This window comes from Dermacentor albipictus, chromosome 1 (genome assembly GCF_038994185.2).
Source record: "Dermacentor albipictus isolate Rhodes 1998 colony chromosome 1, USDA_Dalb.pri_finalv2, whole genome shotgun sequence".
NCBI lineage: Eukaryota > Metazoa > Arthropoda > Arachnida > Ixodida > Ixodidae > Dermacentor > Dermacentor albipictus.
In genome coordinates, this window is record NC_091821.1 from 136,827,406 (window position 1) to 136,855,395 (window position 27,990).

Here is a 27,990-nt window from a genome sequence, read left to right on the forward strand (position 1 = left end):
GTGGACGCCGCCATCGAGCCCTTAGTACAAGACCAAGACGCAGAGCTAAATTATGTGCGGACCATAGAATACAACGACCGTATCGTCGCACACATGGCAAAACTCCGCCAAGAAGCAGAAAAAGACCTGCTAACAAAACAAGCAGAAATGGCGGCGACGCGGGCGCAGACCGACGGCCCTCCGGCGGGGGCAAAGTGCAAAGTGAAACTGCCGAAGCTCGAGTTACAACGATTTAGTGGCGCCGCCACGGAGTGGCAGTCCTTCTGGGAGCAGTTCGAGCAAGCGGTGCACGGAAACGACGGCCTCTCCAACGCAGAGAAGTTTCTGTACTTGCGATCGGTGCTTTCGGGAAAAGCCGCAGCGGCCATTGCTGGCATTCAAGTGACTGGGGCAAATTACACCACTGTCATCGAACTTCTAAAAGAGCGCTTTGGTCGACGAGACGTGCTGATTCAAGAACACCTGACTCAGTTACTCAACTTGCCAACTATACAGAACGAAAACGAGCACATCGGCCTACGTCGACTCTATGACCACCTGCAACGCAATATCGCTGGCCTCACGGCGCTCGGAGTCAAAACAGACAGTTACAGCGCCCTGCTCTCCTCCGCACTCCTGCGAATGCTGCCAACCGATCTTGTTGTCGGATACCATAAGGGACTTTCCGCTGCAAGCAAAGATGACGCGATCAGCATCAAGAGTTTGCAAGCTTTTCTTAAAACAGAAGTAGAGAGCAGAGAAAAGGCACTGCAACTTGGTAATCTCGCAGCCAGAGAATCAAAACATCGAGACAAAGAAAAGAGCAAACCTCAAGGAGGATCAGCAGCTTCTCTTTTTTGTGCGGGTGCTTCGAAGCAGTCCGATCCATGTGCATTCTGTGCTGCAAAAGATCATGCGACTCAAAATTGTTAGGCGAAGATCTCATTGGATGAAAAGAAAAAAAGGCTCACTGCGGCTGGCTGGTGCATCCGATGCTGCATAAAAGGGCACACTTCAAGGGAATGCCGCAACAAAAGAATAAAATGCAAGGAATGTGGCAGAAGACATCTGACTCAGATGTGTGACCCGACATGGAAGCCACCCGAGAATAAAGCCACAGAGTTGCACTCTTGGACAGAAAAGAAATCTGAAAAGATACCAACTGTGCTGCTCCAAACCGCTCAAGTATGGGCAGAGGGACGAAGAAGAGCGCTCACCCGTCTACTCTTTGACGGAGGTAGCTAACGAAGCTCTGTCACTAAAAGACTTTCACGTGAACTGCAACTCGAGGTCCTAGGTGAAGATGACATCACGATCTACCCATTCGGAGGAGCAGGAAACATTATCAAAGAGAAGCGCAGAAGAGTAAAAATTTGGCTAAGAAGTCAATACGACCGTAAAGAGCACTCTATCGAAGCTCTGGAAATACCGGAGATCTGCTAAACATCCTAAAAGGACATCCTAAAAGAGGTGCAAGCGGACATGGATGAACTGGCAGATATTACTGTTGCGCCAGCCCATTTGATGGGAAGCGGGATCGACATTCTTATCGGTGCTGACTATTATTGGACTTTGGTGTGTGGTGAAGTCAAGAAGCTGCAAGGCGCACTAGTTGCGGTAAAGACCGAATTTGGCTGGACTCTGCAAGGAGCGATTCCCAGCAGCAGCTCAGCTGCCTACTGCTCAACCGTGGCAGTGCTTCGTGCCGGAGTGTTCGCCGACACCACCAGCTTGTCCAAGGAGCTTAAATCGTTCTGGGAACTTGAGAGCATTGGAATTATCGACTCTTGTACCCAAACGAACGGAGAAAGCGAAGAAGTCATGAGCACATTTTCGGCATCGGTAGAGAAAATGGACAAGCGCTATGAGGTAGCACTGCCCTGGAAACCCTTGAACATGCAACTCGCCGACAACAAAGCTGTTGCAAAGAAGCGCTTGACTAACCTCACGAAGAAGACAGTTCTAAGTTCTGTAGTAGAGAGCCTGCTCCAAAAGATAAAAGGGAAATTAAGAAAAAACACGCAAGAACAAACCAGGAGATTAAGACCTGTAGTTGTACCTTACTCCCACTGCGTAGCCCACAACCTGAAAAAGGTCGCGAGTAAATTCAAAGTCCCGGTTGTTTTCTCAGCCCCTTCAAAACTTGCTACATTGTGCGCCCGCGTTAACAACCAAAAAAACGGTACGCGCGACCTGCGGAACCCAGCATACCAATCCACTTGTCAGTTGCAAGGAAGGGATAGTATATCAAATTCCGCTCTCATGCAAAAAGGTTTACATAGGACAAACGGGGCGGTGTCTAAATGAAAGGCTGAAAGAACACGAAAGGTCACAGGAAAAAGGAACTGGTTCCAATGTGGCCATCCACTGCAAAGAGTGCGGGTGCAAGCCTCGCCTAAGAGAGACCATCATTCTGGACAGAAGTCGAGACAGCGTGGCCCGTGAGCTGAAGGAAGCCTTGCACATTAAAAGGAAGGGCCTTGAATGCGTAAGCGAACTATCGAAAATTCTCTATAAAAGTGAGATGTCTTTTTTAGAAGCCCATAGTTAAATCTGAGCATGTTGCTGCGCCGCCCGCGCCTGGTGAATATTCCTAATCTTTTAGTTTTTTTTGGGTACTCCTTTACGGCGGTGTTTGTGTATCGCGTAACCATTATCATTTATAGTCATTTGGCCCTGTACACCACGTGTCATCTTCACGAACGTCACCTTCACAATCGTTCTATCGTCTTCTGCTTAGTTACCATGTGATGTTTTGACAATGCGCGAGTTGCGCCGCCAAATTTGTGTATATATATTGTGTGTTCCCGTCATTAAAGCATCAGTTGTTAGTAAGCGCTCGCCCGTGTTTCTCTTCTTCTTGTGTCGTCTGTTTGGCGCTATAGTACTTCAGGAACCGACATGTCCACCTCAAACTTCCTGATGGCGTTCCGAAGATTTATCTCGAGAAGAGGAGTTTGTCGAGTGATCTTTTCTGACAACGTCAGGACATTCCAGCGCGCTTCTAGGGATCTAAAGCGACTACGGACAACAATAAAAGAAGAAATTCACAACTTCTTCACTAGCCACCAGATCCGCTGGAAATTTATAGCTGAGAAAGCTGCTTGGTGGGGAGGATTCTGGGAAAGAATGGTTCGGTCCGTGAAAACATCGTTGAAGAAGGTCTTGGGAAACAGCTACTGCAACTTCGAGGAGCTCACAACAATCCTAACTGAAATCGAAGCTGTCATTAACTCTAGACCCTTGACCTACGTATACACGGAGGCGAGCGAACCCGAACCTCTAGCACCATCGCACTTTCTAGTGGGAAAGCGACTGACCACTCTTCCTGACAGTGGTACCGCTACAGAGGTGGCTCAGCCCGCTGGTCAACTCACTCATCGCTGGCACTACCGACAAAGGATGGTCGACCAATTTTGGTGTCGCTGGCAAAAGGAGTATCTGACGAGTCTCCGGCCAGCACATTTCGCTGTTCCAAATTCGTCAAGCGCACTGAAGAAAGGAACTCTCGTTTTAGTCCATGAACATTATCTACCGAGGCAACTCTGCAAAACTGGACAAGTGTCAGAAGTTCTTCTCGGACGAGATGGAAGAATCAGAGCTTGCATGGTGCGCATGCCTAATGGAACCACATTGAGAATACCGATTCAACTGTTGTACCCCATGGAATACATGGACGAATGATCTGACGCTCATTCCGGGGGGAGTATGAAGAAACTGCCAACTTTAGCCTCATTATTTTCGTCAACGGGCAACCCTGTACTCCTCCGAACTCGCTCGGCGACGAGCATCCCTATCGAAATAAAGTTTAGTTGTTTTGTTCACCTCAAACGAAGCAGTCGGTTCTTTTTTGACCTACCATAATTTCCTCACTTGATATCGCTGTCATCGCTAGAGGGAAACTGCCCACTTATTTTTACGTCTTCCCTTCTCAGAAGCTTCGAGATCAGTCTGGCACATTCTCCCTTCGGCGTTTTCTAATGATGCTGTGTGGTGTTTAATGGCGCAAGGGCCAGCTATGACCAAAGAGCGCCATGACATTTGGTAATAAATTGTCTTTGTTTTCTGTATGAAATTTGGCAGCAGCGGCTCGCGGCAGCGTGTATACCTGTCTGACACTTGAAACTTTTGCTGTACAGACTTCCGGTTGCCGATCCTGCCGAAAGACCACTGCGGCGCCAGCCATATCGTCCTGCTGTTTCCTTCGTGGGAACACGTGCACCTACTTGCACCGTACTGCGCCTGCGTGGTTTCCAGCGTGGCCGTTAAAAGCTCGTCGAAGATCCAGGGACATTCCATTTGGCAGCAGCGGCTCGCGGCAGCGTGTATACCTGTCTGACACTTGAAACTTTTGCTGTACAGGTCAGTGTGTTTTTACCAAGTTTTTCTTGTATCTATCGCACCTTCTCCTGCCGTAGCTGCTGCTGCTACTGTTGCCGTTGTAGTGCCTACTTTTTCTTAAGCTGGTGCATTACTGCCTTTCTGTATCTACTTGTAGTATTGTACTTAATCTTGCTACTTTGAATTTCACAGTACTTGAATAGCATGACAAAGGAAATGAATAAGTTGTTTGAGGATCTCAAGCGAACATTGATGCAGGAATTTCGTGATTTTCGAGAAAGTCTTGAAAGGGATTTAAGAAAGGACATCAGGGAAATAAAGGCTAGCCTGAACTTCATAAACGAAGGCTACGAGTCAATGAAAGTGTCCGTAGATCGAGTCGAAACAGAAAATCAAGCTTTAAAAGAAAGTGTTAGGGTGTTGGAGGGTAAGCATGATGCCCTGTGTGCGGAGCTGAGGCAACATGAGACAAGGCTGATGCACAGTGAACAGCACTCGAGATGCAATAATGTCGAAATCAAGGGCGTGCCACATGCTTCGAACGAAAACGTCAAAGAAATAGCCAAAAAACTAGGACAAGCCGTAGGCATGCCCCTTGAGGACACCGACATTGAAATCTGCCACCGTGTTAAAACATCGGGCAATACTACTGCTCCTAACATAGTCATTCAATTTGCCCAAAGATCATCACGAGACTCGTTCCTAGACAGGGCTAGGAAACAAAAGCTATCTTCCGATGCCTTGGGATTTTCACCAAGAGTGCCCGTTTATGTAAACGAGCATTTGTGCCCTGCCATGAAGCGCCTATTCGGTGCCGCGAATGAAAAGAGGAAAGATTGTAAATGGCAGTATGCGTGGACCAAAAACGGCAAAATATTCGTTCGCAAATCGGCTGGGACGCCTGCTGTTCTCATAAATGGCCTGGATGATTTAAGGAACATCGTGTAGGAAAGCTCAGTTTTTGTGTTTTCCTTTATGTTTCTGTTTCAGTCATGGGTTTTTTATTAGATGATGTTAACATACTGATGAATGCAAAAAGATCATCGCTGTCATTTTTTCACCAAAATGTTCGTTCATTAGTAAATAAAACTGATGAAATGGAAATGCTTCTGGAAAGCATAAATGTGCCGTTCACGGCTATAATGCTTACGGAAACGTGGTACACTAACACGTCACAAGTGTTTTGTCCCCTCGGCTATCAAAGTTTTTATCGAAATCGGGAAGGGAAATGCGGAGGCGGTGTTGCCATTTTTGTTAAGGAGGGCATCACATGTGAAATTATGGACGAGTTCTGTGCTATCAATTCTGATATCGAAGTACTTACACTCCGAAACCGCGACAATCTTTTTTGCGTCATCTACCGGCCACCCTCCGGCGATTTTACTCGGCTTTCTGAATTTCACCGGAAAGCTTTTCAGTCATGTTGCGGATGAAAATTTTAACTTTTTTCTAGGGGGTGACTGCAATGTAGACATGCTTACGCACACACACCATAAACAACAATTTCAGGACCTGATAATCGCGAACAGTTTGAGCAATGTAATTGCAGCGCCAACACGTGTTACTCAGGGAACTGCCACACTGTTAGGTATTTTCATCACAAACACTTACTTTGATGATGTAATAGCAGATACTATTGATACAGATATCAGCGACCATTTAGGTATTGTTATGATAATCAACAATATCTTCCATTTAGTAAAAAAGACCACACCAATTCGCTATGTTCAAGACATAACGGCACGTTCTCTGGAAGATTTTCGCAGCTCCATCCATTCGCAGCAGTGGGACACTGTTTTAAATTCAAGCAATAGTGAAAGTGCATATTCCGCTTTCATCATTACATTTAAAAAAATATACCATGAACATTTTCGACTAAAAAAGTTAAAGAAAGCTTCGAAAGCTCGTAAACCTTGGGTTACTTATGAATTATTAAACATGATTAAGCATAAGAATGCGCTGTACGCCCATTTTGTTAAACATAAAAATCCAGCTAGTTTGGAAGAATATAGGTCTTACCGTAATAAACTTACAAGTAAATTGAGAACAGCTAAAAACTTATACCTACAAAATTTATTTTCAAATCCGGCGCCTACGCGATCCGATGTGACATGGAGAAATTTAAACTTTCTGTTAGGCCCTGGTAAACCTCACATTATTCCCGATAACTTTATACATCAAGGCACACAGCTATCTGGCGCAGCACTAGCCGATGCGTTTAACGATTTCTTTATCAAACAAGTTAACCCCTGTAGTGATTTACAGAGTAGTCATTATGATGCCCTACCCATTAAAAACAAGAGTGCAAAATCATTTTTCTTCACCCCTACGAATTGTGCTGAGGTCTTTTCTTTTATAAGCTCTGTTAAAAATAGTAAATCGGAGGATACAGATGGTATTCAAATTGGACCTATAAAGCATGTCCTTGACATCATTTGTCCTGTTCTTACTCACATTTACAACTTGATTCTATCGTCTTGCCAATTTCCGAAAGGCATGCAAATTGCTCGAGTGCAGCCTGTGTTTAAAAAAGGTGACAAAAATTTGCTAGGCAATTATCGTCCAATTTCAATCCTACCAGTATTCTCGAAAGGCATTGAAAAAATAATTCACGCTAAAATATCATCATATCTTGACAAAAATAATTTGTTAGGTGATTTCCAACATGGCTTTAGGAAGCATCGCTCAACCGAAACAGCTCTTTTAATTCATAAAGAAACCATTCTACAAGCGTTCAACAATAAAATATTACTTATGGGAATATATATAGATTTTTCCAAAGCATTCGATCTTGTAAATAATAAAATCTTACTTTCTAAGCTGCTAGCTTATGGTATCCGTGGTATCGCTTTGGAGCTCTTTGAATCTTATTTATCGCATCGAGTACAATATGTAGAGTTGGAAAGGGAAAAGTCCAGTCTTCAGGTTGTAAGAGCTGGAGTGCCTCAGGGAAGCATCCTTGGACCACCCCTGTTCATAATGTTTGTAAACGATATGCCACAAAGTTCAAAACGGGCAAAATTTATTTCTTATGCTGATGATACAGCAATGTTTATCACTGCTACGTCAGAAACTGAACTACAGCTTCAGGGGACCAGAGCGTTAAGGCAATTTAAAGATTGGGCTGATGGAAACTGCTTGAGAATAAATGCCAGCAAGACAAAAGTTGTTGTCTATATGCAAAGAGGCAAAAAGTTACGAAGCACAATAAACATGAAAATAGATACGGATCAATTAGAAATTGTTAACACGGTCTCTGTCTTAGGCGTAACATTCGCTAAAGACTTAAGTTGGAATGATCACGTGGGAAATGTAAGTAAAAAGCTAGCTTCTGTTGTAGGTATCATAGGTCGATTGAAATCCTTTCTTCCTGTTAAAATTAAAATTTTACTTTATAATGCTTTAGTATTGTCAGTTCTGCAATATTGTAACCTCATTTGGGGCACTACTAGCAAGGCAAACCTTACGAAATTGCATTTGCTCCAGAAAAGAGCCGTGCGATACATTGCCAATGTCCCTCGTTTTTTTTCTACGGCAAATCTGTTCTCAAAGTTTGAAATCTTGCCTGTATTCTCTTTATACAATTATCGTTTAATTTTGAACTACAGGTCATACTTGAAGTCTAATGACTCTATTGTGTTTGACATGGCTGACTTAAAAGCTAACCGTAGCACCCGTGATACAAGGCATAAAGAGGAATGGCACGTACGCACACCTCGGACCAATTACGATAAACAATCATTAACACTTACTGTACCCATTCTACTTAATCAACTCGCACAAGAAGACTTTGATCCTTTATGCAACTCCAATAAAGAAATAAGATTATTTTGTCAGTTATGCCAAATAGACTAGAATGTCAAAATATTTTAGTCATATTAGCACACCTGTTCATATGTGTAATAGATCTGTGTGCATTGCTTGTGCATATAGTATGTATCTGAATGTGTGTATATATGCATAAATGCGAAATTGTATCTCTATATGAGTATGTATGTATTTTGTGTAATTTCATACTAGGTTTTTTCCTTTGTTAAAAGTGCATTTGTTTTCCTATAATATTTTGTTGCAAGTGTTGCATCTTTTGTGATGGTTTCTGCAGTGCTCTGCTGTCAAATGTATAAGGGGGCGGGACCCTCGTCAAGCTGTACCCCAGCTTTTAGTCCTGTCTCCTCTTTTTCAATGTGAAAAGAAATAAAAACATCATTCATTCATTCATCAAATGAGTTGCAAATAGTAGTTGTAATGTAGATGTAAAGAGGCCTAAAAACGGGTCGCTGTGTCAGTGCCTCATGATGTGAGCAATGAGCATAAAAGTTTCGCTACGAGGAAGTGACTAAATAAAATGTAAACACGCACTATTCTCTGCACATGGCTCTTGAAGTTAAGGGCTGAAGAGGCACGCGCTGTAAAAACTTGTCAATGCGGCTACAGCCTCGAAGGCGAGGCTGTGCTACACATGGCCGGGCCAAATTATTGCTAATATGTTAACTTCATCTAAAAGCTAAAAACTGTTTTCAGGTTAAAAAGCGGATCGTATACACTAGGAAACAATGCTGGATGGAGTGGAATATGCTGAACATACGCAAAATTAAAGTGCTTTTTCCGCTCAGCTTCTATGGATGACGACATGCATGAGAAGTGTAAGGCTGGCACCGCACCTTCCACATGACGGAGGATCACTTCCAGTCAGTAGGTAAAAGTGGGCGCCGAAGGTATGACCTATTCTTAATCGACGGAGAAGCACTTCCTTGTATCGTGCTGTTTTCTCCTATATCAAGTAGCCTAATTTAGGTTTGATGAGGTGTACTTTATTGGATACCTGAGTATCCCACTGTTTCTGCCAGGGCTTCTTCAACTTATGACGGAAGTATGGTTTCTAGTCTGTGGCTGTAATGGGTGTGTTTATGTCGGTGTCGCTAAAAACTACTGAGGTAGCATTCTCGCCAGCAGCTTCATTATCTTTTAACGATAACATATTGGAACACGATAACAGATTGGAACAACCTGCGCACCACATTTTTTCCGCAAGCATACTAAAATCCATTGATAATTATTGTGAACTGCAATTTTGATCTTGTACTTCACTATGTTACATACCTGTTTGTTATTTTGCCACGCCTGTATTATTATCGATTTGGTTGTGTACATTTTTTCTGTAACACCCCCACTCCTGCTTGGGCGCCTGTAGCAAGGCGGATGCCTACGTGGTAGATGGGATCTAACATCTTCAAAGCACTAGGCGTAGCTGAATTGATTATGGCTCCGTAGTCAAGGTGTGATCGTATTAGTCTTTTATACACGCTTATGAGGCAACTCCTGTCGCTTCCTCAGGATGTGCGTGACGGAAGCTTCAACAGGTTCATAGTCCTGAGACTTCTCTTTAATATGCTTCAGATGGAAAATAAGTTCGAGTTTACTGTCTAAGACAATACCTAAGAATTTATGTTCGGAGCTCACAGATAGTCGTTCTACAAGAAGGTCTACAACGGGGTAATACACCTCTCTTGGAGAAAAGGACGCACGTACCTATTTGTCCGCCCACGTTTTCTAGGCATGGCAAACTTATCGTTTTCAAATGTGTGTGTGTATGTATGTATATATATATATATATATATATATATATATATATATATATATATATATATATATATATATATATATATATATATATATATATATATATATATATATATATATATATATATGGGTCATTCCATCTCAAGTGTACTCGGTGTTTTATCGACCATCCGCGATTCTGCTGAAACAAATCATACTGTTTTACCTCAATGTGCGAAGTAATTATTCAAGCGATTTTTCTTGGAAAAAAAAATTCTAATGCCCTGAGGGCGCTTTGAAGGTTGCGCACACAAGTGAAACTATGCGAGGTAGAAAAATTTCTACAAAGTTATTTCTTTGACCTGTTACTGCGAATATTTTTTAATATAGTCGCCAGACGGTACTCTTTCGTGACTATTGTCGTTTATTACTCTCTGTTTTAATTTACATAATTTTTAGCCATAAGAAAAAGTCGACAATTGCCCCTTTTTAAATATTTTTTTATAAAAGAAAGTAACTTTTCCATGAGGAATATATTCGTGATAGGGGCTTGGTATGTGTGTATACTAGATGATAAAAATATTTGTATAAGTAATAAAGCCTAAACTTTCGCTTAATATCATGGTAAATATGAAAAAAATTACGTTCTGACTCAATTTGTGGTTTCATTTTCGCAATGTAGCGTTCCAAGTAAAAATATGGCATAGTCAGCATGGCATAGTATGCTTTGCTGTCTATCTATGTACAAAGATCTAAAAGATTAAATTTTGTTTTAAGCGAGAAAAAAATTTTTGAACTGCACAATCACAAGGTTGCGCGGAGCATCTCTTTGCTTCGCCTTCACTGCATAGCACGTCGGTCGGCGTTTCACTCTGGCTCATTTTACGTGTTTCTTCTTTTTCTTATTGAAGACGAGGTCTTCTTTGGCGACTTCAGGTTGATTTGCGGTTCGTGGGGACTGAGTTTCTGGCCATTGTAATCTTGTAAGATAAGATAATTGCAGGCCTGTTAGTGCACGTAGGACAAGAAATAGGCGTCTGAGTTAAGCTTGGAACGAAAAAGATGCAGAAAGTTAGTGTACTACTATATACGGTGAAGTTACAACGCTTAATGGCGAAATAACTTTACATTTGCCCGTTCGCACAGCATCAGTTCCGGTTTTAGGCGCACAGCATGCGCCTAAAACCGGAACCGGAAGTGTGGCTCTACGAAAGATATGGGCCAATCCCGGAGAGATTGCTGTCTAAAATTTTTGGCTGATCCCAAAGGCAGTACACTATAGACAACAAAAAACATGGTGCCCTAATGCCCCATGGAGGACACTTTCTTCGATGACCACCGCTAGATGTTGAGTCGTTTTCTTTTATTTTTTACCCAGCGCTTCGTTTGCAAATATTTACGATTCCCAAAATAAAACATCACAAAGAGAATATACGTTCTCATGGCGGCTTTATTTCGCACGGCATTATTTCAAACTTACTTTGATATAACTTATATACCTGTTCGTCTTGTCTCCGTTCGCGTGTAGCCTTCCACTGTAAGCATAGTTCACTTTGATACTCGAACTATTTCTGTGGTTGAATAGGATGTAACCCCAGCGAGAATAGAAGTCGGCGAGAAGGGCTTAAAGTGATGAAACTTCCGTGTGCCTTTTATGGTAGTCACTTTACTAAACCGCGGGGACAGCACAATTTTTCTTTTTTGAACAGTTTCCTTCGAAACCCAAAGAATAGTTATCCCTTGGATATTCTCCTTCGTCCACATGAACAGCTGGTGTGGGGTCATGATTTGGTCACGTATTGGCCTCTGAAGACTGGCTCCGGCTGCTAGCCGTTTCACGGTGCCGCCAAGACCGTCACAGGCACTCTTGCCATGAGCTGTTGCACAAAATTTCCATTCTGCACCAATTCCGAAGTCATGTTCGTGATTGCAGAGGTTCACAAGGTTCCTTTTGTTTTTGTACTGTGCTGGAGCTCCGTCAGAAAAGTAGAGGATTTTTCGTAGATGTGGCAACTGTTGCTTGAGTGCTGTCACAACTTCGGCCTGGAACGCGGACTCTGCAACGGCGTCGTGCTCTGTACAGTCAAAAATGACAACGTAATTCTTTACTACAATTTCTTCGTCAGGGCAGCAATAGACTACAAATGGATGCAGTGTTGCTTGCTCATTCACCCAGTGGTAGTCCTGCGGGGCATCTTGCACAATGAATGTATAGATCTCTGAAAAGTCTAGAAGAACAAGCGCTTCGGTTTTGGTAAGTCCCGACGAACCGCAAATCAACCTGAAGTCGCCAAAGATGACCTCGTCTTCAAAAAGAAAAAGAAGAAACACGTAAAATGAGCCAGAGTGAAACGCCGACCGACGTGCTATGCAGTGAAGGCGAAGCAAAGAGATGCTCCGCGCAACCTTGTGATTGTGCAGTTCAAAAATTTTTTTCTCGCTTAAAACAAAATTTAATCTTTTGAATCTTTGTACACAGATAGACAGCAAAGCATACTATGCAATGCCGACTATGCCATATTTTTACTTGGAACGCTACATTGCGAAAATGAAGCCACAAATTGAGTCAGAACGTATTTTTTTTTCATATTTACCATGACATTAAGCGAAAGTTTAGGCTTTATTTCTTATACAAATATGTTTATCATCTAGTATACACACATACCAAGCCCCTATCGTGAATATATTCCTCATGGAAAAGTTACTTTCTCTTATAAAAAAATATTAAAAAAGGGGCAATTGTCGACTTTTTCTTATTGCTAAAAATTATGTAAATTAAAACAGAGAGTAATAAACGACAATAGTCACGAAAGAGTACCGTCTGGCGACTATTTAAAAAAATATTCGCAGTAACAGGTCAAAGAAATAACTTTGTAGAAATTTTTCTACCTCGCATAGTTTGACTCGTGTGCGCAACATTCAAAGCGTCCTCAGGCCATTAGAAATTTTTTTTCCAAGAAAAATCGCTTGAATAATTGCTTCGCTCATTGAGGTAAAACGGTATGATTTTTTTCAGCAGAATCGCAGATGGTGGATAAAACACCGAGTACACTTGAGATGGAATGACCCATATATATATATATATATATATATATGTGTGTGTGTGTGTGTGTGTGTGTGTGTGTGTGTGTGTGTGTGTGTGTGTGTGTGTGTGTGTGTGTGTGTGTGTGTGTGTGTGTGTGTGTGTGTGTGTGTGTGTGTGTGTGTGTGTGTGTGTGTGTGTGTGTGTGTGTGTGTGTGTGTGTGTGTGTGTGTGTGTGTGTGTGTGTGTGTGTGTGTGTGTGTGTGTGTGTGTGTGTGTGTGTGTGTGTGTGTGTGTGTGTGTGTGTGTGTGTGTGTGTGTGTGTGTGTGTGTGTGTGTGTGTGTGTGTGTGTGTGTGTGTGTGTGTGTGTGTGTGTGTGTGTGTGTGTGTGTGTGTGTGTGTGTGTGTGTGTGTGTGTGTGTGTGTGTGTGTGTGTGTGTGTGTGTGTGTGTGTGTGTGTGTGTGTGTGTGTGTGTGTGTGTGTGTGTGTGTGTGTGTGTGTGTGTGTGTGTGTGTGTGTGTGTGTGTGTGTGTGTGTGTGTGTGTGTGTGTGTGTGTGTGTGTGTGTGTGTGTGTGTGTGTGTGTGTGTGTGTGTGTGTGTGTGTGTGTGTGTGTGTGTGTGTGTGTGTGTGTGTGACTACATGTGTGGTCCATGCTTTTTTTCTTTAATTTGAACACTTCTCTTTTAGTAAAGCGTTCACTAGATTTGCTCAAATTACGTCACGACAGATGAATTATCTGCCCAGGCGGACATCAATGGAACGGGAAACCAGGGTAATCCATTACATAATTACATTAAAAATCTTCTTGGTGACAAAACTTCACGGCACATGTTTATATTTGAACGTTGAAGGGAATCGTCATGAAAGTCTAGTTCCATGTTGATACATTTCAAAGTGGCTATGTGACCGAAATAACTATAACGTCAAATTTTTCATTAAATTTATTCGTTCTAACTGGTCATTGCCTCCTAGTTCTCTTGTTCCACTGCAAACGGAATGTATCCGATAATTTTGCGAGCAGACACACGTTCAGGCAGGGCTAAACGCTACGGCGCCAGCTGTCTGCTGCAGCCATCTTTGACTGATGGATGGATGGATGGATGGATGGATGGATGGATGGATGGACGGATGTTATGGGCGTCCCCTTTGGAACGGGGCGGTGGGTTGCTCCACCAAGCTCTTGCTATTATACTGCCTAATGTCCTACTTACTTTAAAAAAGAAAAAAAGAAAAGAAAAACCACGATGAATTCCCAGAATCACATTTTCTGACCCCCTATTGTGAACTTTGTTTTTGTACGTCTCCGTTTTTTGTCGTTTCCATACTTTTTTTCTACCAATCTTCCAATCGCCTCTTACTGATCTCTACTGCGGACATGTTTACTTTTCCCCCTGCTCTCGCTGAACGCAAGGGCTTCAGAAGGCCAGTTGTGCCTAAATCGATCGTTCGGCAGATATCTTCACATTCTAATAAAACACATGCTCTATCGGTTCCCTAGCATTACCGCAGCAAGCACATGCTTCTTCTTCCTTCTTACATCTCGCTTTATAGGTATGTGTTCTAAGGCATTCTGATCTCGCTTCATAAAGTAATGAGCTTCCCTTTGAGTTATCATAAGTTGTTTCTTTCCTGATTTCGTTTTTTTATTCTTGAGTAGTTACTCATGGCAAGTTTCTTTTCCATTGCCGCCGCCCATGAGATTATTTCAGCCTCTCTGACTTTCTGCTGGACGTTCGTTGTTGCTGGGTTGCTCACCCTACAGGCCGCATACTTGCTGGTAAGCTTCCTAGTTCTTTTCATCCACTGTGAATCAAAGTTTTTCCTGCACAAATACCTCAACACTCTCCCAGCCCATTTACTTTCTTCCATATTGCTCAGTCGTTCTTCATAATCAATTTTACTGTGCGCTTCTCTCACTTCAAAACTTGTCCAGCCCATATGACCCTGCACAGCTTCATTTGTAGTCTTCCCGTGAGCGCCCAATGCGAGGCGTCCCACTGACCTATGGTTGCCATCGAGTCCTGATTGTACCCCTGATTTCAAGCAAACAACCGCATTTTCAAATGTAGGCCTTGGAACCATTACACCTTTCCACATGCCCCGGAGCACCTCATACATATATTGTATCCCCATAGCGCTCTTTGTTTCATTATGGCTGCATTTCTCTTCCCCTTTACTGTTATTGTTTTTTCCCGTGTTTCCATGTATCTATTGCCTTCGTTCATCCATATACCAAGATATTTGTATGCTTTTACCCGAGGTATTTCCTGGCCCTGTAGTGCCACTGTTCACTGTTTTCATTGAATACCATAACACCTGCTTTTTTAACGCTAAATTTCAAACCTAAATTTTCCCCTTCCTGTCCACAGATATTAGCCAGACGCTGCAAATCGCTTCGATTGTTAGCTAGCAACACAATGTCGTCCGCATAGAATAAAATTGGAAGCTGCTGCCCTACTACTGTACCCGCCTGTCTGCATGAGAGATTAAACTCCGCTATGACCACACCTATATAAACTTCTTTCTATCACTAGAACTGGGTCTGTAGCGCCATCTGGTGGGTAGTTCATGAAATAGGGGACCCTCGCTCGGCATGGTGGCAATTCAAAATTATTTCTTGCAGCGTTTGAGTGTTGTAAGAAAGGCGACAACGTATGGAGATCTGCATCACCGAAATTAGAACTCTAATATTTTTTCGACGCGTCTGTACACGTTTGCGGATATTGCGACTCAAAGGCAGTGACATTCTTTCCACATATCCTACTTCTCCTTCACGATATATTGCCCTCTATGCAAACACACACCGGTTCGAAATCTTGTCGCCCTCGATCTCGCTCACGCGCACATACAACATACACACACACGCGTACGCACGCGCGCAGAGTCACAAACGTATATACAGGGTTTTTCATGTAACTGGAACCGAGTATTTAAAAAAAAAGTGTTTAGCCGCAGCTCAATTAAAGCAATGTCATATGGTTTGCTGTCATGCGCCGCTTCTTAGGGTACCTTTAATATATTCCGCTTAATTAGTTAATTAACAAAGTAGAAATATGCAAAAATTTTGTTATTCATTTTAGGGCCTAGTGGGTTTCGTTGCATTGTAGAGGGGGTTTAGAAACGACCGATCCAATTTTTTGTGGCAACTTACGTGCTGCGTGGTGATTTTTTTAGACGTTGTGGGGTTCTCCTCCGTGCTCTTGGGTCAAAGGAACGACAACACAGTAGTGCAAACAATCACAAGGGCATTTATTGCACCTTTCATAGATCAATGCCTGCTAGCCGAGTTGCTATCCACAAAACATGCCGATGTGCGCGCGACAAATCTAGAAGTCCAACTCACCGCGACCGGATAACGAGCGAATGTGTTCGCCCCATGCTGGATCCCAACGCCTGGTCGTTCGCGCGTCCTGTCACGCGAACGGCAGCGCATTCCAAGACGGCCACGCGAGATGGTCTCGCAGAAGCATGGATCGGCGCACGCGCGGCACGGCACGTCCGCACCGCTTGCTGTCTCGAAGCCCAAAGGGAAAGCGCCTTGTCTCTCGGCGCCCGAGTAACCCCGCCTGTCGGCGGCGTTAGCAGCGCAACACTCGCGCCATCTCTCGCGCTGCGCTTCAACCACATCGACCGCCGCGGGCGTCACGCAGGCCACGCGGCGAAGCGGGATTGCAGGATATGGGGGAAAACAAGATATCTGGGGACGCGCGAGAGTCACGCATCCCCACAATGTTTAAAGAAAGCCTGCGAAATACAACCACGTTACTGTGCTCACATGCTGTCGTATTGCAGCGCTCTTTTCAACCGCGCTTCGTGCGAAAGAACCGTGCGCGCGTACCGTGGCGAGGCGAGCTGCCGCGGCTTTAGACACCGGCTTCACAGTGCGCCAGCATCTTTGACGGTGGCACACGGAAAGGAAGCACCGTCCTACCTGCTAAGCGATAGGCTGGACGCATGGTTGAGAGTGCTGCTATGGTGGCTGGAAGTAGAGGTGGCGCCAACGCCCGCACGTTCGAGGCAAAAGCGCGCTCCTTCTATTCATGCCGCCACCGCCGTGGCTTCGCTGCGGTCAGCATTGCGATAAAGCCATTGCGATCAGTTGGTTATACTAACTCTATGATTGCGATGCCTCTCCTAGCCAGGGTTGCCAGATTGGGCTATTAATAGCCAAATTGGGCTACTTTTTATGCGGGTTGGCGTCGAAAATTGCGAGTTGGCTACTTTGCTATATTTGGGATATTTTTTGTCTTAAGGACTTCCGAGTGCCAAGGACCACGCCAACTCTGACATAATTCGGGAACGCTGGTTCGCGAAAACCCAAAGTTCATTGCTGCTACAAAGATATGCAGGCAACCTCGAAGGCTGTATTTTTAGGCAATCTTGGCGCTGGGAGGATGGCGTTAAGTCATGGCTGCCATGTTTATACGTCATTCCAGCGCTAAACTATCTTCTTTTTGTTTTGAATTGGGCGCCATCTGCTGCCGGTTCACGCGTGATTCAGTTAGAAAAACAGAGGAGCTGGCAGCTGTAGAGTACGTGTTCCGTGCCGGCTGCTATTGGGGGCGAGGACTTACGGAGTCGCCATCTGTCGGAAGCGCCTCCCTTGCGTATAGTATGAGGGATCACGCGGCGCGCTCCTCATAGGTTTCGCTTACGGCACTCAATAAAAACACCACGCGGCAGCTCTCCTGGACATTTGTGTAAGTACTCTCAAAACGAGGGAAGTTTTTGACTGTCGATATAATAATCTTGGGCAAGCTGAAAGCACAGAATCGTTTACAGACGCTATCTCTTTACCGAATCCGTACAGTGAACACCACTGCGCGCGATCGCCGCGATGGAGTCTCCCGAACAGGCTTCTTGCGTGAAAGGTAGGCAAAGGCTGAGAGTAAACTATGTGAAATATGTCTCACATTATGTCTCATATGACTCATATGCCGCTGCATATAAGCACTCGACAGTACACTTGCGACCATTGTTGCGTGGACGCTATCAGAACTGTTCAAAAATAATTTCGTAATAGAGGCTTCGACGCCTACGGCGACTGTGGTGTGACGTCGCGACAATTCAATCTTTTTTTGTCTTCTAAATTCTTGGACATTTCAATATTATTTTTCCACTTGCGTCGCAATTTTTGTTTATCGGTTTTCTCAGCGAGCGATTTCCCTCTGCTTCTTTTTCGTAATCCAGTGGATTAATTCATAACACAAACATGACCATATGACATGCCTTTTTAATGTGCGTCTTACCGCTCCCTTTCCGTTCCAGTGAACTTGCCAGTATCTAGCATCAAGTTCATAGACCAAATCGCCATGACATTAGCCGGGCAACGGGTGCCGGCGAGCGCCTCAGTGTGCGTCTTCTGCCACTCACCGAACATCGCGCAGTCCCGTCGCCGTAGCTGAAATCTTCCTCACGTCTGTGCTTGCTGCATACCCGAGTTGTAGCCGATGGCTGTCTGCCGGTTCTAAGTTTCGCGAGCCAAGCTTCACGTAGCTCCTTGTCCTGCGGCTACGTGTGAATAAGACTCACACAGGGCTCCGTTGCGTACGTCCGGCACTGCGGCACCGAGCAGTAGCCTACCATGCTGCACGCCTCCTAAGGCAGCACTACCTATTATAGTTCTTTCAAATGTTGTCGAACAGACACCCAAGGTGGTAAAGCCTCACCACTTAATAAGAACCGCAGTGCAATTGGGACTTTAAACTTTCGTTTTCAGCTCGGTTCGGCGCTTCCGGAGCAGCCGACGCGGCCGCTGTGTCCACGTGATCCCTCATGCCACGTCACGCCGACGGTGGCGCCATCTTTTCCAGTGGTGGAGCTCGCCCCCAATACAACAAACTATTATGTGGATTTACACAACAGCTAAGTATATGTACGCCTATCGTGGCGCGTCAATTTCACCCGTGGTCCTTCAATGTTTATCAAGGATTCCTCGAAGCCTATTGCTTGGGTTTCCCGAAAACCACCGCGTTATTTATTTACCCAGCAACTTTACAAAAAATCCGCAAATCACTTTAAACTTCAAACACGACGGTTAGAGTTTTTATGTGCAGTGCGCGTCCCCCTTGTGTAGAGCGCGGGAACGGCGGCCGTCGGGGCGCTCAGGAGGCAGCCAGCGACGTCTAACTGTGGCTGCTGGGCTCGAGATAAGAAGTGCCTGGGCACGCAGCTGGTGCCCCGACGGCCGCCGTTCGCGCGACAACGGTGACGCGCACTGCACATGCTCAGCGAAGCGCAGTAGTCTCGACTGTCGATCAAAACGAAATATTCTGCTCTGGTATCACCAAACACCACCAAGTTATGGGCTTTTTCCAAGTTATGGAAATCCAATGTTCCCCCTGCTGTCTGAGATTGTTTGGTCACTACTTGCGATCCCTGTTTCGAACGCAGCCGTCGAAAGCGTGTTATTGTTCGGCCAGGTTTCGTTGACAAAGAATGATCTGAGAAACCGTATATCGAATGAGACACTGCGTCAAATTTGGTCTGACATAGAGTGGGGACTGCTGCAAAGATTTTCAGCCAGATGGACAGCTTCTGTCGCGTTTCACATCTTCAGTTCTACAGTTCCAAGTGGCAGTATGAGTAAACTCAAATATTGCTAGATTGTAGATTTAATCCATTCGAGTAAATCCCCAGCGTGAGAAGTATCGAGTGGGACTCTATGCAATGTTTTCTTTTTCGTTCTTTGTTTTAGTCAAACACCTTTGTGTGACGTGAAAGTTGCGATTTCTTCGTGGTACCTTCTGAACGTTGCGCATTATTACAATGATAAGCTGTGTAAATATATGAAAAGGATGTTTGTCCACAGTAAAGATGGAAAGGTAATTGCTCGCCACAGGTCGGCGAGCGATTCACTACCTAGCCCACGTCAAGATGACTCGTTGGTTTTCATACCGTACTCCTGCAACAATTTTTTTTCTTTAAACTATGTGCGGACGAGTAATTGCGATTACGGCTTACTTTTATATGCACGTACTTTATGACCATGTAATATGACCATGTCTTACTATTCATTAGATTCTACTTTGCTCACGCGTATTTTCGAGCTATGATGAAAAAAAAATGACTGCATTCGATATGCATAATAGGTTTTTGTGGTACTGTTACGTCCATGTTTTATTAATTTTGCTCACATCTCCGTGGTGGTTGGGCAATGTTTTTGCCACTTTGCAAAGACACACACACGCACGCACGCGCACGCACGCACGCACACGCACGCACGCACGCACGCACACGCACGCGCGCACGCACACGCGCGCACACACACGCACCCGCACACACGCACACACGCGCAGTTACATTTCTTGTATTTTCTTTTTTTAACATCGCACTCAAAGTAAGGTGCGCAGCCTCTCCTCGGAAACCAATATATCGAGACTCAAGCTTCTCACATAAACCGGGTGTTCGTGCAGGGGTCCATAGGAGCACATCGTCACCAGGGCGGTAGGAAACGACGCGGTGAGAGGCGTCGCACCGATGTTTGCGATCGTCTTGGCTGGCTTCAGTGTTCACACGGGCGCGACGACGACATTGGGCAAGACGAAACACAACAAATGAAGGGTGAAGCGTTGACGGGGCCAGAGAAAAAAGAAACGTCGAGTGATGAGGTTGGGTGGCAGCCGTATACTAAGAAAAACGGAGAGTATCCGGTGGTGCGTTGAACAGACGTGTTGTATGCAAATGTTACAAGTGGGAGAATCGCATCCCAGTTACGATGGTCAGGTTGAATGTATACGTGGATAGCATGTCGCACAGCGTGCGATGAAATCGCTCTGTTAGACCATTGGTTTGAGGGTGGTAGCTAGATGTTGCCTTGTGCACGGTGTTGGACGCTTGCACAACTTGATTAAGAGTGCTTGGAAGAAATGCCTTGCCTCGGTCACTCAAAAGAACGTGAGGCGCCCCGTGACGTAAGTAGATAGCCTGCAAGAAGAAGGCCGCTACTTCTGAGGCATCTCCTGAACGTATTGAGGCTGTTTCAGCGTACCGGGTCAAGTGGTCAACAGCAGTGACGATCCATCTGTTGCCGTCTGGAGTAGGTGGGAGTGGCCCGAAACGGTCAATGACGACGACAGAGAATGGTTCTGGTGGACAAGGAAGTGGTTGTAGCGTCCCGACCGTAGCAGTAGTAGGTCGCTTACGGTGTTGGCAAAGCGTGCACGAGGCAACATATCTAGCTATGCTCGTGGAAAGACCTGGCCAAAAGACTCGGCTGCGTATGCGCTCGTGTGTTTTGTGGTAACCCTAGTGGCCTGACGTAGGGTCATCGTGTGAGGCCTGCAGAACTGCAGCGCGGTAGAACGGGAACCCATCGAAGGCCTTCCAGGTGAAAAATATACCGGTAGAGCACGTCGTCTTCGGACTTGAACCGTTTGAGCTGTTTCCGTAGCCTGGCATTGGGTGGAGATGAAACACCGCTAAGGCGATTGATGATACCATGGCAATAAGAATCGGTGCGCTGGTGAGTGGAAAGCACTGAAGGGCGGTTTGATGGAGTCAAGGAAGAAACCGGTGTAATAGACGATGCGTCCTCCGTGCGGCCAATTTAACAAGGTGATGTGATGTGCTCCGATGATGGTGGTAATGGGCATCGTGAAAGAGCATCGGCATCTTGGTGCTTCCTTCTGGACTTGTATATGACATCGAAATCATATGCTTGTAATCGGAGTATCCAGCGGTCAAGGCGTCCAGACAAGTTTTTGATCGTCGTCAACCAACATAGGGCATGGTGATCGGTCACAACCGTTAAATGTCTACCGTGGAGATATGCACAAAATTTCTGAATGGACCAGACAACAGCCAAGCGCTCTTGTTCGGTTATCGAGTACTTCTCCGTGGAAGTGAGAACGCGGCTTGCATATGCAACAACCCTTTCGCAAAATGCGTGGTCGCGCTGCAGCAGTACGGCACCAATTCCTTGACCGCTAGCGTCAGTATGCAGTAATGTGGGCGCCTTGTCATCAAAATGACAAAGAACAGGTGGGGATGTTAGTGCGTGCTTGAGTTCTTGGAACGCGGCTTCACACTGATCGTTCCAATCGAAGGAACTGGAACTAGCAAGGAGCTTGTAGAGGGGCGAAGCAATGCTGGCGAAGTTCCGGATAAAACGTCGAAAGTATGAGGCGAGTCCAATGAAGCTGCGCAGTTCTTTAGCATGAAGTGGGTGTGGAAAGTTGAGCACTGCGGAAATTTTGTCCGGATCGGGCTGGATGGCGTCTTTACTAACGAGATGACCCAGGACTTTAATCGTTGTGCTAGCGAAACGGCACTTCCTCGTGTTTAGTTGAAGTCCGTCATTAGAGAGGCATGTGAGCACTTCATCGAAGCGTTGCAGATGGTTAGTGAAAGTCGAGGAAAATACGACGATGTCGTCGAGCTAACATAAACAAGTTTTCCACTTGAGGCCGCGAAGACTAGTGTCCATCATTCTTTCAAATGTGGCGAGAGCATTGCATAGACCAAAAGGCATTACGTTAAACTCGTAAAGACCATCCGGAGTAGAAAAGGCGGTCTTTTCTTTGTCCGCTTCGTGCATTGGAATTTGCCAATATCCGGAGCGAAGATCAAGGCTGGAAAAGTAATGCACGCCTTGCAAAGAATCAAGGGCGTCATCAATACAGGGCATCGGATATACATCCTTACGGGTGATATTGTTTAGCGTGCGGTAGACAACACAAAATCGCATCGATTCATCCTTCTGCAGTAATATGACGGATGATGACCAAGAACTGGTGGAGGGACGTATGATGTTTCTTTTCAGCATATGGCTGACGTTCTCCTCGATTTTGCGTTCGGCCAAACAGACTCCGTAGGGACGACGGCGTACAATAGTCTGGCCATCGGTGTCGATACGATGGAAGGCAACGGAAGTCTGTCCGAGGGACGAAGTGTCCATATCAAAGGAGGTCTGATGCTTCGTGAGCAAATTTAGCAACGCTTTACTTTGAGCAGCAGTAAGGTCAGGACTTATCACGGAAGCAAGGGCAGATGATGCAGATTTGCCCTGTTAAGGAAGAGCTTGCGAGGCGGCAAGAGGAAGCAGGGAGTCTGGTTGGGTGTCCACATCACAGGTCACTGCGGAGCCTAGAGGTAGGAGGATTGTCTCAGCGGTCGCGTTTAAAGCGATGATTAATGCAGAGCTGTCTTTGAACCGCACCAGGCAGAAAGGCAATAAATCCCACGGGCAAGACAGCGGCCTTAAGGAGTGATGAACACGTCGCCATTGGTGATGTCTGTAGAAGAGAGACTTCTTATTTGCTCGTGGCAGGGAGGCAGTACAGAACCGGCAGCAGTGAAAAAACGCAGTCGTGGCTCATCGGCACTCCCGCTGCAATGGACTGTCTCGGTCATATGGACTACACGTTGACGGGAAGAGATTAAAGCGGGCGCTGACGAGAGAAAGCCCCAACCTAAAATTAGTTCATGAGCGCAGGGGAAAAAAATCACGAACTTAATGTGATGACGGATACCATCAATGAAGACGCGTGCTGTACATTGGGCTGATGGTAGAATGATTGCTCCATTAGCCCCAATCAGGGATGATCCAATATAAGGCGTCTTCACTTTCCGCAGACGAGAGCACAGGTCCGTACGCATAACAGATATAGCAGCTCCCGTGTCCATCAGAGCTAACAAACGCACACCCTCCACCGACGCCAATAACATGTTCGAAGGACGTTCTCGAGAACTTTGAGCACAACGCGGCGATGCAGTTTTCCCTCCAAAAACTGCACTGGTTAGTTTTCCAGTCGCTGGAAATGGAGATGAGAGACAGGCCGAAGAGGCGAAACAGAACGTCGGAGCGGCGATGGGGAGTGGTGTCTCGAGGCACGTGTCTTGTGGATGGTGTTGGAGAAGTCGGCCGGAGATGGAGATCGGCGAGCAGGAGGATTATTGTCATAAGTACGGTAGACGCGAGGAGGTGGCTCATCGCGTTCAAAGGCCTGAGCGTAACCACGACGTTCGTCTAACCGGGAGATATGTCCTCGAAAGTCGCAGTAATATCAGATAGGCCTCGACGAACGCCAGGCAGAGTAGTAAGGAGGGTTCGGAGCTCGGGCGACTAAACGTGCCAGGTGATCGTGAACAGGCGCATGCACTTGGTGTGATTTGAGACGGCGCGGCTGGCATTGCAGCAACCTGGGCGTAAGAAGCCGGTTGTGGGCAAGGAGAAGCGTTGGTATGGTGGGCGTTCTGCAGGGAGGCCAATTCCTCCTTAATAATGCCGCGCAGGTCAGTAGAAGCAGGTTGGACGTGAGCGCTGCTGCAAGGGGTTGAGCCATGCGCTTGCAATTCCTCACGAATTATGGCTCGAATGATAGACCGGAGCTCAATACTGTTTTCCATGGGGTTGCAGGAAAAGACGGAGACAACGACACTGTCGAAAGGTTTTGAGCGGCGAGTGCGTTGAAGGCAGTAGATCCTATACCCTTAAGAAGGTGTCGCACGTGGTCAGTTTCTGGCATGGCACTGTCGACACGGCGGCAACACGCGAGTATGTCCTCAATGTACGAGGTATACGACTCGCCATAATGCTGGACGCGCTCAGACAGCCTCTTTTTCGCAACTTCCGAACGAACCGTGGATGGGCCAAAAATCCGCCGTAGCTGGTCCCTGAAAGACGACCAATCACGGAAGTCTCTCTCGTGATTCAGGAACCATGTCTTGACTACTTGAGAGACGTAAAATGGTACGTTGTTTATCCTCGATGTCTCGTTTCAGTTGTTGCACTCGCTGACACGATCGTAGTTGTCGAGCCAGTCTTCAACGTCCTCACTAGACAAGCCGGAGAAGATTTCAGGATCGCGATACCGGTTGTTGGCAGGGCTGGGAATGGGGTTGGCTGGCACTTGAACCGAGATGGTGGACGCTGCGGTCTGATCTTGCGACATATGGCGTCCTCTTGGCGTAAGCGGCGTCCCGAACGTAGCTCCATCTTGAAGTGGATTGAGTTCGAAGGAATCTCAAAGCGCCTCCACCATTTGAAATACCACGGTAGAGACGACGCTTTATTCCAAGAAGGAAAAATGGCGCCGATGCAAAAACGAACACGAGCCGATGATTGATGATGACTTTGTACAGATAAAGATGAAGTCCGCATAGACGCTTACAATATCATTAATTTCATCGTAACAATAAGTGGAGTCCAAATCCACATCGTAGTGGCAGCTCTCACTAGAATTCTTTACATAGACCTTGAGGCCAGTGTTGTGCTAGCTGCATGCGGCGGAAGAAATTTTAGGGTAGGAAAAATACGCGGTGAGATTCTGACACCATATACACCCTCTATAAGACACCTGCAGGACATTATCAAACGTTTTGGCTATATTTTGGGCTGCCTTTCGCTCACAAACAAAAATTGGGCATGGCTATTTTTGGGTTACATTTTGTGATCATTTGGTTATTTTTTCTTGGGACCATCTGGCAACACTGCTCCTAGCCCCTCCGTCTCTTTTCCCCGCTCTCTGTGCATGAGCACGTGTGGTTGTCGTCTTCTCGGTTCCACGTTGCGCGCATGTGATTTTCAGGCTGTTTTCTTTGTGGTGAAAGATTGCTCGTTAGCATGTAGACTTGAGTTCTGTGCCCTGTTGCAGCCAAATGGATCCTCGCCTAAAGAAAGCGAAGCAAACGTACTGCTTTGCGCCTCACTGCGCACCCGGTTGTGTATCGTCAAGGAAGACGGGAAGCGTGTCACTTTGTTTTCGGTGCCTAAGCACCCGGAACGTTTTAAAACGTGGCGGCGGGCTGTCCCCTGGGCTGACAAATTTCTCGACGAGAAATCAGCCCTCTGTGAGCGTCACTTCCACGAACAATACATTGTGTTGCACTTCACGCACGTGGTCAACGGCGAAACAGTCACGATTCCCCATGATCGACCCGTGCTTACAGGCGACGCAGTGTCAACAATTTATCCAAATGCTCCATGGCACCTCTCCATAAAAGCAGCCATCACCACTGCTATTGACAGGGGAGGACTTTTATATCCGTCAGGTCAGCTGAATGCGCAGGTGACATCACTGGAAAACACTTTCACCCACTGCTTCAGTGTGAAGCAAGCAAGAAGCGACAGTTTTATGGATCTGGTATTGTTTCTGCAGCTTACCAAGTTGAACCTCGTTGGCTGCCCTGAGCACAAAACAGCACTCACGAATAGAATCATAACGTGCTATGTGCTCACAAGGCTCCATTTCTGCGTCAAGTCTCAGAACGCGAAACGGGACGAAACGCGGGAGCGAATGAATATGCTATAACTGCGTCGAATGCTCTGAATTGTGCCTTGAGAACCTTGCCACAAACCTTTCTTTTATAAGTGACTTTTAGTTTCAGTTATGTGCAATTGCTTTGATTTGTGTTGAAAAGAAGTCCTATTTCCTGAATAAAATGTGCAATAAATGTCGTTTTGGTTCGTGACTGTTTCTGCTCTGCTCCTTCATTAGTTGGAGCTGGCCGTCGTGAGCTCGGACATCGTATTAGAATCACGACTTTCCTCCCTATCGAGTGCGGTGCGATAATCAATCGCTCTGAAAAGCTGAAATGGCATGTAGAACTTTATTCGCTATAGGCCTTTAAGTCCTCACTAGCTCTTTTAACTTATCGGCGCGGAAATACGCGTCGATTAAACATTTTGCATTATTCATCTTAGTTATTGAACTAATTAGGCGGAATATAAAAAAATGCTCTAAGAAGCGCCACATGATGGCAAACAATATGCCGTTGGTTTCATTCAGCTGCGGCTAAACAATTTTTTTTTAAAATCCTTCGTTCAAGTTACGTGAAACGCCCATGTATACGGACTCTACAATGAATAAGTCGCCAAGGTAACTTACTTTGTTTCGGTATGTCTCTGACAATCGCGTTTGTGCAGCGAAGATGTTAAGGGTTAATTCCCCCAGGGATCGTGTCCGTGTGTAGACACAAAATCGCGAAGATAGCGGATAGTGCAATGCCGGGCCGACCCGCGCACTGTAGGTGAAGCAGGCGTTAAGCACTCCCCATACGTGCGCCGGTCTCGAAAATATTGCAATGCCGGGCCGACCCGCGGCGGAGGTATATAACACCGCTTCGCTGGTCATCCTTCTGCACACTGTGGAAGGGCACTGAGTTTTTTTTTGCCCTCAGCTTATACAAATCACATTAAGCATGTACTAAAACATACTGCCGTAGTAGCGAACATACCCCCCCCCCCCCTTCCCTTTTTTACAGGTCAGCGAAAACGTAGCCAGACAAGAGCACTGCAGATTCACGCATTGCTTTATTGGCCTCTCTTCAAACTCCACACACAGACAACCATTACAATTCTACAGTGGGACTAAGTCGCGAGGCAGTTTCGCATTTTATCATCTTGCCGCAGCATCATATTTCTTTTTTTATTCCCGCTAATGCTACCCGCGTGATACTTTACAGAACCTCTGTTTAGATGATTCGGACTTCTGCCGGCAGTACTTTTTCAAGTGCGTTCATGCAATGTACCGCGCAACACTGCGCACGGTCGTGCGAAAGAAATATAAAGAGCGTTTTACGCGTCAGCGACATTTACCCCATCCGGCTAAAATACAGAAGTGCAAAAAATATGACAGGAACGAAAATAAGCAAGTAGACTAGTTGCAATACTATATCTATCTTTGTGGGAATAGGAAGTGAATAAAAGGGAGGAAAGGAAACGCTGTAAATGTGCTTTTCTTTTTTTTTTCTTTGTCTCTCTCGCTTTTAGAACTCGGCCACTGACGATGCCCCCCTGTATGAATGGGCGCACACGCACCATATACCGCTGTCGCCAGTTAGAGTTGCGAAGCCGAGCATCGGAATCTGGCAGGCTTGAAAACCACTCGGCACGGAGCGAGCATCGATCGTCTACTCGGCGGTGTTCGACAGTGGCCCTTCGCCGGGTTCTTCGCCCTGGACGTTGACCTCCAAGAAGCCCTCAACGTCGTTCAGCTGTTGCGATATGAACTTGGCCGCGATGGATCTTGGTCCCGTCGTGGCTGGAGTCAGCGCAAACTCCACCCAGGCTTCGCTCCTCGGCTGCACTCCTCTGGAAAACACGGGCAGCGTGGGACATTATCAATGCAGTGATCGCGGGCAC

The 27,990-nt window shown here is 45.8% G+C and overlaps 1 protein-coding gene and 1 long non-coding RNA gene across 3 annotated transcripts in view; one reads left to right on the plus strand and one right to left on the minus strand.

Annotated features, from left to right (window-relative positions):
• Window positions 1-1,750: 1,750 nt before the first annotated feature.
• LOC135911796 (uncharacterized) lies at window positions 1,751-27,756 on the plus strand. 2 transcript variants are annotated; one of them, XR_011508773.1, is made up of 3 exons: window positions 1,751-2,467; window positions 4,119-4,341; window positions 27,619-27,756. It is a non-coding gene; the product is annotated as an uncharacterized lncRNA (long non-coding RNA). The 2 variants fall into 2 exon arrangements; XR_010567451.1 differs by lacking the exon at window positions 1,751-2,467 and adding an exon at window positions 3,897-4,023.
• Window positions 27,141-27,990, minus strand: part of LOC135911795 (annulin-like) — a 48,156-nt gene continuing 47,306 nt past the window's right edge. Inside the window, exon 16 of the mRNA XM_065444136.1 lies at window positions 27,141-27,939. Coding sequence (XP_065300208.1) covers window positions 27,759-27,939 — 181 coding nt within the window. The 3' untranslated portion in view covers window positions 27,141-27,758. The remainder of the gene's footprint in view (window positions 27,940-27,990) is intronic.